Source organism: Panthera leo, chromosome C2 (genome assembly GCF_018350215.1).
Source record: "Panthera leo isolate Ple1 chromosome C2, P.leo_Ple1_pat1.1, whole genome shotgun sequence".
NCBI lineage: Eukaryota > Metazoa > Chordata > Mammalia > Carnivora > Felidae > Panthera > Panthera leo.
Genome location: NC_056687.1, coordinates 157203481 through 157216427, shown reverse-complemented (window position 1 = coordinate 157216427; position 12947 = coordinate 157203481). Strand labels below are relative to the sequence as shown.

General features: G+C 42.9%; 1 protein-coding gene across 7 annotated transcripts in view; it reads left to right on the top strand.

Annotated features, from left to right (window-relative positions):
• The window catches only part of ANO10 (anoctamin 10), a 264223-nt gene that overhangs the window by 49854 nt on the left and 201422 nt on the right, over positions 1 to 12947 (top strand). For all 7 annotated transcript variants that reach the window (XR_006193113.1, XM_042903443.1, XM_042903444.1 and 4 more), the window contains 2 exons: positions 8126 to 8278; positions 11436 to 11633. Coding sequence is in view for 6 of the 7 variants with exons in the window: in XM_042903443.1 (XP_042759377.1) it covers positions 8140 to 8278; positions 11436 to 11633 (337 nt within the window). In the remaining variant the exon portion in view is untranslated. The remainder of the gene's footprint in view (positions 1 to 8125; positions 8279 to 11435; positions 11634 to 12947) is intronic.

The following is a 12947-nucleotide window of genomic DNA, read 5'->3' as shown; positions in this document are numbered from 1 at the left end:
TGGAACCTGTATGCTGTGCCTTTTAGTCATTCCTGGCTGCTGTCCTGGTTGACAGCTTGGGTGAAAGGGGGAAATTGGTTGTGGTTGCAGAAATCGTTGTACCGTCCAGTGCCCAAGAAGACTACATATGTTGGATCGTTTTTTTTTAGATTGGCCCCCACTGGGACCACGAGCCTCTTTTCTGTACCCACACTTAACGCCCTCACGTGCCCCCCTCTGGTATTTTGGTCGCGTGTATTTATTAGTCATGTGCATGGTGATGATGGTAGACCAAGCTCCCATGAAGACCCTCTGGTCAAAGCAGGTTGCAGAACTCAGCTTAGGCCAAGGCTGCCCTGAGGCTTCTTGTTTTTACTGCCTTAGACTTGCTCTTCATGCCATTGAGCCCGCGGGTGGGGAGAAGCGGTTTAGCACAGGCCCGGATTCCGCTGGCCAGTGAATTACAACACTGAGTGCTCCATACCTGCACCCTGCTGCGTGCAGAGCACAGGGGCAGGGATCCCCCAAGGAGAGAGCATCCCAGAGGTGTTCCTATATAGAGACAGAAATTCCCTGAGCGATGGGTGCCCCTCGGTGGGTTACAGGGACAGGAAGAAGACCGCACAGAAGGTGTGGCGCGTCGGGAGAGGGGCGTCTTAGGTCACCAGGGTGGTAAGTACGTTGTGGCGCGGTGGCCGGCCCGAGCGCAGAACAGCTGAAAGCGAGCGTGAACAGAGCAGAGTGGTCCTTCGAGGACTGTCACCAACAGTGTGAAGCCTCGAGGGCATTTTATGTGCTGGAGCCTCAGAGGGATCAAGGCTTCCCGAGCTCCACCAACAAGCCTTCACGGACACTCTTTTCCCACCTGGCATGGTTCAGAGCGGAGTCCAACCAACACGGGCCCTGGACTTAGTCTGTGAGACTTTCAGGGAGCTAGGCTTGCAGCTGCCCAGCGTGGCCGGGCCGGCGTTTCTTCCAATGACAAGACTGTAAAACTGACTTTGTTGACTAAGTTCACAAAAAGGAAAAAAAGAGGAAAAGGTCTTTTTCATACTGCCTGGTTTCATTCAAAGAGCACTGGACTTCAGTCTGTATCTGCCACGCTGGTTGTGTGATTTCGGACCTCGTGAATATGATACAGTGAGGTCATGGGACTAAGTGACCCCTAAGGCTCCTTCTGCTCTAAAAATTCTATCGTTGCCCAGCTCCACTGGCGCTTTTGGCCGCCTCCTTCTGGATAGGAGGGGATGTGCCTATGTGCGGAGCTGTTTCATTTTATATACTGTTGGACGGAAGGCTTTTCGTTGTTATCGAGCCTTTATTCAAAACAATCTTTACAGTTAGGCAACTTCTTTTTTACAAAGTTGGTGTGTTTTTAATCTGGGACTAAAGCAAATTATCTTGTATTATACAGTTTTAAAAAGTATCGTTTGGCCTTTCCTAAAGGGTACATTTTACCCTTACTTTTAAAATGTCGGACCTCTATACTGTGTTACAAGTGTAAAAGCCATTTTTTTCTAATTATAAGAAAAAAAACCTTGCCTATTAAAGTTCAAATCAAAAAGAGAAACGTAAAGAAGAAAATAACAATCATCTGAAATCCTACTACCTAGACATGACAGTTGGGAGAGATATATCTGCCTAATCATCGATGGGATATTTATTCAAACGCACACAGTATGGAGTGAATCGTGAGTGTAGCCACACGTGGTTAAGGGTGTGAACTCTGGCCTCAGGGTGCCTGAGGTTAGGCTCTTCTGCTCGCTACCACGTGACATTGGACAAACTCCTTAACCTCTTTGACTTCAGTTTTCTCATCTGCTAAATGAAAGTGTTAAGAGTTTCTTTTTCATGGGGTTGGTGTGAGAATTCAAGGATTAGCCCATGTAAAGACCCCAAAGTTAGCTAGTGTTGAGATGGCGGCGTAGGAGGGCGCTGGGCTCACCGCGTCCTGCTGATCGCTTAGATTCCACCCACATCTGCCTAAATAACCCAGAAAACCGCCAGAAGACTAGCAGAACGGACTCTCCAAAGCCAAGCGTAGACAAGAGGCCCACGGAAGAGGGTAGGAAGGCCGGAGAGGTGTGCGCGCTCCAGGGACTGGCGGGAGGGAGCCTGGTTGGTGGAGGGGCAGCCCGCCTGGCGAGGCGGAGCCCCCGAGTCTGGCTTGCAAAAGCGGAGGGGCCGGACTGCGTGAGTTCTGACAGCCAGTGGGACTTAACATCTGGAATGTTAAAAGTGAACAGCTCTGCTCGGAGAGTGAGAGGGCTAGAGGACAACGGGAGGGAGAGTTGTTGAGCCCCGGAAGACAGAGCTCCGCTCGTGGGGAACAAAGGCTCTGGCCAGCGCCATCTCCCTCTCCCATCCCCCAGCCGAAACCCCAAAGGGAACCAGTTCACCGAACTTGCTTGCACCGTGCAAGCACCCAGCGCTGTGCTTCTGTGGATCCATCCCTCCGACGGGTCTGCCTCCCTCCCGGTCGCTGCAGGGCCCCTCCTGCAGAGGACCACCGACGGCAAAGCGATCTGAGCCTGCCCCTCCTGCCCCTGTGCACCTTGCGGATCCACCCTGGCCAATACGCCAGATCCCATCGAAGCAGCACCACAAGCCTGGCAGTGTGCAAGTAGCCCAGACAGGGGCACCCCACTCGACAGTGAGTCCTGCCCCTGGGAGAGGAGAAGATAAGGTACACACCAGTCTGACTGTGGCCCCAGCGGTGGGCTGGGGACAGACATCAGGTCTGGCTGCAGCCCGCCCACCAAAACAAGTTACTCCAGACAGCACAGGGGAAGTGCCCTGCAGTTCCGCGCCACTCCAGGGACTGTCCAAAATGACGAAACGGAAGAATTCTTCTCAAAAGAAACTCCAGGAAGTAGCGACAGTAACGAATTGATCAAAAACGATTTAAGCAATATAACGGAACAAGAATTTAGAAAAATAGTCATAAAATTGATCGCTGGGCTTGAAAAAAGCATAGAGGACAGCAGAGAATCTATTACTACAGAGATCAAGGGACTAAGAAATAGTCATGAGGAGCTAAATAATGCTATAAATGAGGTGCAAAATAAAATGGAGGCGACCACAGCTCGGATTGCAGAGGCAGAGAATAAGTGAATTAGAAGATAAAATTATGGAAAAAGAGGAAGCTGAGAAAAAGAGAGAGAAAAAAATCCAGGAGTATGAGGGGAGAATTAGAGAACTAAGTGATGCAATGAAACGGAGCAATATCTGTATAATAGGAATTCCAGAGGAGGAAGAGAGAGAGAGAAAGGGGCTGAAGGTGTACTTGAACAAATCATACCTGAGAACTTCCCTGATCTGGAGAAGGAAAAAGACATTGAAATCCAAGAGGCACAGAGAACTCCCTTCAGACGTAACTTGAAACGATCTTCTGTGTGACATATCATAGTGAAACTGGCAAAATACAAGGATAAAGAGAAAATTTTGAAAGCAGCTAGGGATAAACACACTCTAACATACAAAGGGAGACCAATAAGACTAGTGACGGATCTATCTACTGAAACTTGGCAGGCCAGAAAGGAATGGCAGGAAATCTTCAATGTGACGAACAGAAAAAAATATGCAGCCGAGAATCCTTTATCCAGGAAGTCTGTCATTCAGAATAGAAGGAGAGAGAAAGGTCTTCCCAAACAAACAAAAACTGAAGGAATTCATCACCACTAAACAATCCCTACAAGAGATCCTAAGGGGGATTCTGTGAGTGAAATGTTGCAAGGACCACAAAGTACCAGAGACATCACTACAAGCATGAAACCTACAGACATCACAATGACTCTAAATCCATATCTTTCAATAATAACAATGAATGTAAATGGACTAAATGCTTCAACCAGAAGACATAGGGTATCAGAATGGATAAAAAAACAAGACCCATCTATTTGCTGTCTACAAGAGACTCTTTTAGACCTGAGGACACCTTCAAGTTGAAAGTGAGGGGATGGAGAAGTATCTATCATGCTACTGGAAGTCAAAAGAAAGCTGGAGTAGCCATACTTATATCAGACAAACTAGACTTTAAATTAAAGGCTGTGACAAGACATGAAGAAGGGAATTATATAATAATTACAGGGTCTATCCATCAGGAAGAGCTAACAATTATAAATGTCTATGGGCCGAATATGGGAGCCCCCAAATATATATAAAACAATTCATCACAAACATAAGCAACCTTATTGATAAGAATGTGGTAATTGCAGGGGACTTTAATACTTCACTTACAGCATTGGATAGATCATCTAGACACAGGATCAATAAAGAAACAAGGGCCCTGAATGGTACATTGGATCAGATGGACTTGACAGATATTAGAACTCTGCATCCCTAAGCAACAGAATATACTTTCTTCTCGAGTGCACGTGGAACATTCTCCAAGATAGATCACATACTGGGTCACAAAAGAGCCCTTCATGAGTATAAAAGAATTGAGATCGTACCATGCACACTTTCAGACCACAATGCTATGAAGCTTGAAATCAATCACAAGAAAAAGTCTGTAAAGAACACCCTGCTAAAGGATGAATGGGTCAACCAGGCAATTAGAGAAGAAATTAAAAAATATATGGAAACGAATGAAAATCAAAATACAACAATTCAAATGCTTTGGGATGCAGTGAAGGCAGTCCTGAGAGGAAAATACATTGCAATCCAGGCCTATCTCAAGGAACAAGAAAAATCCCAAATACAAAATCTAACAGCATACCTAAACGAAATAGAAGCAGAACAGCAAAGACACCCTAAACCCAGCAGAAGAAGAGAAATAATAAAGATCAGAGCAGAAATAAACAATGTAGAATCTAAAAAAAACAGTAGAGCAGATCAATGAAACCAAGAGTTGGTTTTTTGAAAAAATAAACAAAATTGATAAACCTCTGGCCAGGCTTCTCAAAAAGAAAAGGGAGATGACCCAAATAGATAAAATCATGAATGAAAATGGAATTATTACAACCAGTCCCTCAGAAACACAAGCAATTATCAGGGAATACTATGAAAAATCATATGCCAACAAACTGGACAACCTGGAAGAAATGGACAAATTCCTAAGCACCACATACTTCCAAAACCCAAAGTTACCTAGTGTTGTTGTCATTTTGATATTAGGATGGATTGTACATATCCATAAATGGGGTCTTGTTTTGCGTTTTTTTAAAATCTTACAATGCGTAATGAAATGTTCTCCATGTTAATATAGTTGCATCCGTACCCTAGTGTTGATGGTTCTGTTGTATGGCTGTGACACGTAAATACTTTATGTGTTTCGCCAGTGTCCTCTTGTTGGACTTTCAGGTTGTATACGTTGTGTCTTTTTTATTTCTTTGCCATAACTAAACCCAAAGTAAATGAGAAAGAGAGAGAGGAAAAAAAGGAAGTTGTAATGACTTCCACTGTATATATATTCTATTTTATTGTCTCCTTGGCATGAATTCCTAGAAATGGCGTTGTTGTGTTGAATGGTAAGCGTATTTCATATTATTTTCCATACTGCCACTCTGCTTTCTGGAAAGATGGCATCAAAGTACAACAGCTGTCAGCTGTGTGTGAAAATGCCCGATTTTCTACACCTGTGCCAGAACTAGGTTCCGTCCACCTTTCAGCTTCAGCAAACCTGAAATGGAAAGGCATCTTATACTTGCTTTACATTTCTTTTATTGGTATGTTTGAACATCTTCTCAAAGTGTGTGTTGGCTGCTTCTATTCTTTTGTGACTTGTGATTTCAGGTTTCGTATTTTTTTGTTGATTTGTAGGAACTCTTTGGATGTCAGAGATGGTGACACTTTTGTCTGTAGGATCTTGGAAATCTTGTGAAGGTTGTGTCGAGTCATGAAGGGCATATAGTAGCTCAAATGAGAATAATCAGTGAGCAAATATTTTTTATGTATTTCTTGCTGGTGCTCATACACGTGTTTAGAACTGAAACCTGCATTTAGTGTCTCAGAAAGAGTGTTGTGTGGTCTGGAAGTTGTGAACACAGTGGGCCTTTTATACCAACGTTAGGCGATGCGCAAATGCCAGGAAACTGACACCTTTGACGTGTGTCCACACACACCCTGCTGAACTGTGGATTGTGCCCTGAGCCTAACCATTCCTTTTCAGCTTGGCTCTTTACTTCCTCTTTCCCATGTTCCAGGTCAGAGACCTCACAGTTATCTGTGGACCTTTTCCGAGTTGAAGGCTACCGGTTCTCAGCCTCCCTTCCCAGAAGGTTAATCCCGCCTCCTCAGGCTGCCCTGCCCCAGACGGTTTCTGCTATTGTTTCAGGCCTCCTGTTGGCATCAGATCTGATGCTTCCGCTGTAAGACTGTGAGCTCCCTAGAAGCAAGATGGGGACCTTACTTACTTTTGTACCTTCAGACTCTTATCACAGCATGACTGAAAATAAGCATGTCATAAATGTTCGTTGTATTTGATCTTTCCGTTTAAAAGGTGACGATGCGTAAGCCTCTGTAGTGTACTGGTACATTAACCATTTTCCTCAACTTTTTGTTCTGAAAAATTCCAGAAGTTCAGGAGAGTTGAGAATATTCATATTCTGCCCCCTAAATCTACCTATGGAGATTCATCTCACTCCGACACGTAGCTGATTCTCTGCTCAGAAACCAACAGTGGCTCCATTCTGGGCATTGGAGCAGATGTGAACTGTAGCATTCCTTATCCTTAAATGGTCACAGCTCACAAAATGTTGCCCTCTCTGCTCTGGTCCTGCTCTGTCTGCTCTGTCTATTCTTAATGTCATTGATTTTACACATTATTTCCCTCTGTAGAACATGCCTCTTTTTCTTGATGGAAACTTTGGCACATTAAGTGTTCTGAGTTCCTATAGCTCTAATGGCTAATTTTTATCATTCTTTCATTCTGTAGAGTTCCCGACCACATTACTAGCTGTTAGGAGGTGAGTGCTGAGGCCCGTTTTGATCTTGTTACCTTCATAGAGCCTGGCATGCCCGCTTTGGATTTGGCTGTTATTTTATAATAGCATTCCTGAAGCATTTGTGCCATGATGTGAATCCAGCATTGATTTATAATACCTATGTTGCCCCAAAACTTATGCTGTGTTGGAGTAAGAGAAAAACTTATCAGTCTAAGCCAGGTAACCTCGGTCTGTTTGATCTGCTTGTTGCAAGATCATAATTCACCCTAAAGAACGGAAGGCTGTTCTGTGGTGTTGGTCATTCCTTTTGTGATTATTCCCAAGAACTGATTTGCACTTGTACTTTGGAGTCATTAAAACCCACGTCAAGTACAAAGTTAGAATAAGTAAGTCTAAAGTCTGGAAATTGTCTCTGCTGTGAATCACTGGGTTAGAGAGATTCACACGAGAAACATTTTAGAGGGAGGCCATTAGGCCTTAGTGACTGATGCCATTTGTGGACATCCAAGTTGACCAGGGTACTTTTCAAGCGTGGAAATGGAGATAAAGATGATATTCCTGAGAAAGAGAAACTAGGAAGGGAAGCTGATACCGGGGACTTCAACTCCATACCTAAGCATGAACTCGGACCAGGTCAATTCCCTGCTCTTACTGAACTGATCACTCCCATCGCTTATTTGACAAAGCCCCGTTCCTTTGTAGTCACGGTCCCTGGTTAGATACCTGCTCATTCCCATCCTGCACCCCCCACCCCTACACACACAAGTGGTGCTGTAGCCACACCTCATCACTTGTGTGTCTCTGATTCTGTTGGCTATTTTTCCTCTCTATTTTGTACAGGAATACTGTTTCTTCTACGTAGAATGCCATCCAAGTCTCGCCAGCAAATTCCTGTTCATTCCTCTAAACCCTGTTCGGGTGTCAGATCTTTTGTAAATACTTTCTACCTCTTCCTGTGTGACAGTGTATTTCACACGTTTTGTCCTTCCCTTATCTGATGTCCTCCCTGCCGTGTTCTGAGCTGCTTACGGGAAAGGATGATGTTCCCCCTGACTTTGTATGGGCCTGGCTCGCACTTGTGCTTTGAGCCATTGGTTGAGCCTGTCTCATGTCCATCTGGATCATGAGAAATTTTCCTTTGTCCTGGGACCCAGAATTAGGTGTAATTAAGAGAAAATACAAATACGTTTTTTATATGTTTCCATATATTTCACTTTTCCATTATAACCCATGTGCTTTTTATTTTATTTTAATTTCAGCACATTTGTAAAAGATGAAAGTGACCTTATCAGCTTTGGATACTTGTGAGAGTTCCTTCACACCTTTGGTGGTCCTAGAACTTGCGCAGGATGTCAAAGAAGAAACCAAAGAATGGCTGAAAAACAGAATTATCTCTAAAAAGGAAGATGGAGGCAAGTAAAACAAATATTACTCAGACTTAGTCATGATCAGTGACTAAAAATGTATTTTCAAATGTTTTACAGTTTTTTCCTTGATATATTTCTAAAATTAATATCCACTTCTTTGCTCTTTATGATTTATCTGGACTTGAAAGGGAATCTAAGTCAGCATTAGACTGTAAGCAGCACGAGTGTGATTTTGTTCACAGCTATAAATGCTGTGCCTAGTACACTGCCTGGTGCACAGTAGGTCAATATTTATCAGATGAGTGGACAAGTATCTATCTGTGTGTCAGGTATGGTGCTAAGAGAGAGATTAACACGGTCCCTGCCTGAAAGAACGTTACTGTTACTGTCACTGTCGGTGTAAGGAGACTGAACGTGGCTTTCTGGAAACTGAAGTAACGGAACAACAACAACAACAACAAAACGAGCTGTTACAAAGCAGTGCACGATAGTTCGGAGTGAATTGTTTGTAAACTAGCTGGAAGAGGAAAGGGAAGAAACGGGAGACCCTTGGTGATGCTTTTCAGGACGGAAAGGGATGACTTTATAGGAGAAGCCAAAGTTTAGCCCTCTCCCAAAGGGCAAAAGGGGGTCTACATCTGGGGGAAAGAGTGGAGGACATTTTACATGAGGAAACGCTTCATAAAACTGTACAGAACAATACCTAAAACTTCACCAAGTCTCCAAACACTGAATACAACTTAGACTTTTTTTTTTTTTAAAGATTTTGACTCTAAACTGAAGTGCTTTCTTAAAAATAAAACCTTGAATCAAAGTGGGATTTTTGATTTTTTGGAAACAACCAAGCCAAAAGAAAACTTGAAAACGAGAGTACCTGCTTACTAAAATCAGAGGTGTTTCACTGGATTGGAGTTTGTTCGTTCATTCGTTCTTTCTTTAAATGTTTATTTATTTTTTTAATTTTTTTTTTAAACGTTTATTTATTTTTGAGACAGAGAGAGACAGAGCATGAACAGGGGAGGAGCAGAGAGAGAGGGAGACACAGAATCTGAAACAGGTTCCAGGCTCTGAGCGGTCAGCACAGAGCCCGACGCGGGGCTCGAACCCACGGACTGTGAGATCATGACCTGAGCCGAAGTCGGACGCTTAACCGACCGAGCCACCCAGGTGCCCCTAAATGTTTATTTATTTTTGAGAGAGAGAGAGAGAGAGAGAGACAGAGTGTGAGAGGGGAAGGGGTAGATAGAGAGGGAGACAAATCTGAAGTGGGTCCAGGCTTTGAGCTGTCAGCACAGAGCCTGAAGTGGACTCGAACCCATGAACCGTGAGATCATGACCTGAGCGGAAGTTGGACGCTTAACTGACTGAGCCCCCCAGGCGCCCCTGGGTCCCTTCTTTAAAATTCCTGTGATGGAAGAGCTTTTGTTGTGCCTAAGAGTGAGGACTTTTGTGTATTCCCAGTCTTCTCTGTTCCTTGTGTGGAACAGACACACAAAGACACACAAGAATGGGGAAGCAGCGGGCATCTTTCTACTGTTGGGAAAGCAAAAAAGAACATTCCAAAAAAGCATCCTCATCTTTCAGGTAAGGGTAGTAGGTTTAACACTCATGTTTACTTTTACTCTCTTCTAAACTCCTATTGAAATGACAATAAAAGGATCTTTTAAAAAAGATAATAAGTCCAGGTTGACAAAGAAGAAAGGAAAGAATATAACAGCAGCACCATTTTGGAAGCTTGAAAACAGGTGGATGAGTGGTGAATAACTTCTCAGATTTGAAAAAGCCAAAGCTGAAGCTGGCAGGGGTACAAGTTGAGGTACAGTTTGGTTTATACTGCAGACTGAAGACTTCTAAAGACTTAGGTATTAGTGACTGTAGAGACCTGTGGAGGCAGAAATAAGTGCTACCAAGAAAAAGGAAAAAGAATCGACCAAGATCCATTTAAGAAATAGTTAGCTCCCCTGATCCCTTCTGTATTCTACCATCGGAGCAGAAGAGTGTGAATTATTCTCTGCAGAGGGTCAGATGCTTGGATTTTGTAATGGGGGATTTATGCACAGTTGAAAACAGAGATTCTGTACTGAAAATAGGATAATAACTGAGTATTATTACCCCTGTCCTCCACCCCACGAATCTCATACCTAATTTAGTATCCAAAATATTAGCTAGAATCAATCATCTAGGAAGCAGATTGAATACTCTTTCCTGGGGACTCTGACCAGAGTCAGAGTCAAAGACAAAACAACCAAAGGCAAAATAACCCAAGGTGCAGAAATCAGAGAGTTGCCCATGGAAAATGACCTGGCCAGATGATTGTGCATGGAAGGCCATCTTTAATGAACTCCATCTAAACCTTCAGAGGTTCACTGTACCCTGTCGGGACACCTTTCTTAAACATGTGCATACAATAAAAGATCACCAAACATCCGAGGAAAATCCCTAACATGAAAGAGAAAGCTAAGCTAAAACAAGCAGACAAAAACAGCAAACTCTGCAGAAGAAGAAAACCAAGAGGAAATTAAAAACTCAACTCTCAGTTATGAGAAGGTAGAACATTCTATAAATCAAGAGTTGGATGCTGTAAAATATTCATTTAGGAAAAAAGCTCTTAGAGAGTGGAAATATGAAAGCAAAGTTTAAAAACTCAAAGGGTTAGAAAGTAATTTTGATAAAGCCTACCAGAAGGTAGAGCAAAAAGTTACAGAATTGGAAAATTTGACAGAGAAAAAATAAGGAAGTTAGAGGACTCGTCCAAGAGGTACACATCTGAATAAAAGGAGTTCTAGAAAGGGAATGGAAGAAAAGGAGAAGAAATCATCTGAGGAAAACTCAAGGTGGATGCCATGCTTTTTCAGCTGGAAAGGGCCCACCTCGTGCCCAGCACTGGAAATGAAGAGGCCTGTCATTGGGAAGTTCTGGAACCCTGGGAATGGAGAAGATACTACAGACTTCAGGAGAAAAAGAGAAAAGGTCACGTACATAATAATACCACGTATATAAGGATCACACTTCGTAGCAGAAACATGGGAAGCTAGAAGGCATTTTCTGGAGGAACTTGACTTATGTGTAGTTCTTATCTATTTGGGAGATGTATTTGAATTGTTAATACATTTTGCTTATATCAAACTAGAAACAATACTTACCTAGAATGTTTTCGTCCTTGAAACTTTCCTGAGATTGTGCTTATCTTTTGTTTTTGAAGGTGCCCAGCTGCTGTTTAGACCATTGTTAAATAAATATGAGAAAGAAACACTAGAAAATCAGAACTTATATCTTGTCGGTGCCTCCAAGATTACATTGTTACTGGGTGCGGAAGCAATGGGTCTGGTAAAAGAGTGTAATGATAACACTATGAGAGCCTTCACGTATGGAACCCGATATAACTTCAAAGATTTCGATGGTGAGTCCCAAGATTGTTTCTGTCAGAATCATTTTATCTCACAAATAAGGTTTTGATCAGTAGATCAGGCGTCAACACACATTTTCAGTAAAAGGCCAAATAGTAAATATTTTAGGCCGTGTGGGCCATACGTCCTCTCGCAGTTACTCAACACTATCCTTGTAAAGCAAAAGCAGCCCTAGACTGTAAGAAATGAATGGGTGCAGCTGTGTTCCACTAAAATTTGCTTATAAAATATGGCCCATGGACCTTACTTTGTGATCCCTGGAATAGATGAACATAAATTAGGGTGACAAATGTAACTTATTACTATTATTCTGTTCTAATTCTTAGAATGGTGTATGTTCACTAGCTTGATACAGAAAAATGTTATAATGAGAAACGCAGCAGTTCAGTATTCTAGAATTGCCATTTCCTGGTAGAGTACCTGGTTCTGTTCCGGCCTCATAGCCCGTTCCAGAAGAGAGTGGTTTCTGGAAAGAACTGAGAAAGCCAAGGTGGCTATGAGGTCAGAGTGGGAGTTTGGCTTCAGAATAAACTGGTCCCTTCCAGGGCTTTGGAGTTAGAAGATGTGATTAGGCTTCTTCAAAGTCACTCTGGATTTTTATATCTTTATGCTTTATTAGCATAAATGATAATGGTAAAAAAATCACCTCATTTAAGAGGATTTGCTTGTCAAAAAACAGCACTGTTTTCTTATCAGACTGTCTTCCCCCAATTTTATGGGAGGAATATTCAACTCCAGAAGGGAACAACCTGGGCTGAAGAGTTTGAAGGAGGAGAATTTGTCATGTAGGCAAACTTCAGTTCCATCCCTAGTTAGGATAGTGTTAGAATTCTGCTCATTGGCCTTAAATGAGATCAAGCAGGTGTCTGCCATTTGGATATTTGTACCCTGTTATATAAGAACCAGGACCGTAGTCCCTCGCTCCCCTTAGCTGTGGGCGATACATTCCGAGACTCCCAGTGGATACCTGAGATAGCAGACAGTACTGGGCCCTGTATGGGCTGTGTTTTTTCCTATATGTGCATACCTATGGTAAAGCTTAATTTATGAACCAGATACAGTAAGAGATCAACAACAACAATACTAAAATAGAACAATGGTAATAATCTGCTGTAAGAAAAATGGCGCAAATGTGGTCTCTCTCGAAGTATCTTATATTACTGTGTGCACTGGTCTTGTGATGATGTGAGATGATTCAGCTCCTGCCTGCTGAGACGACGTGAGGTGAATGAACTAGGCATTGCTACGTGGTATCAGGCTACCACTGACCTTCTGACAATAGGGCAGAAGGCGGGTCATCACCTCTG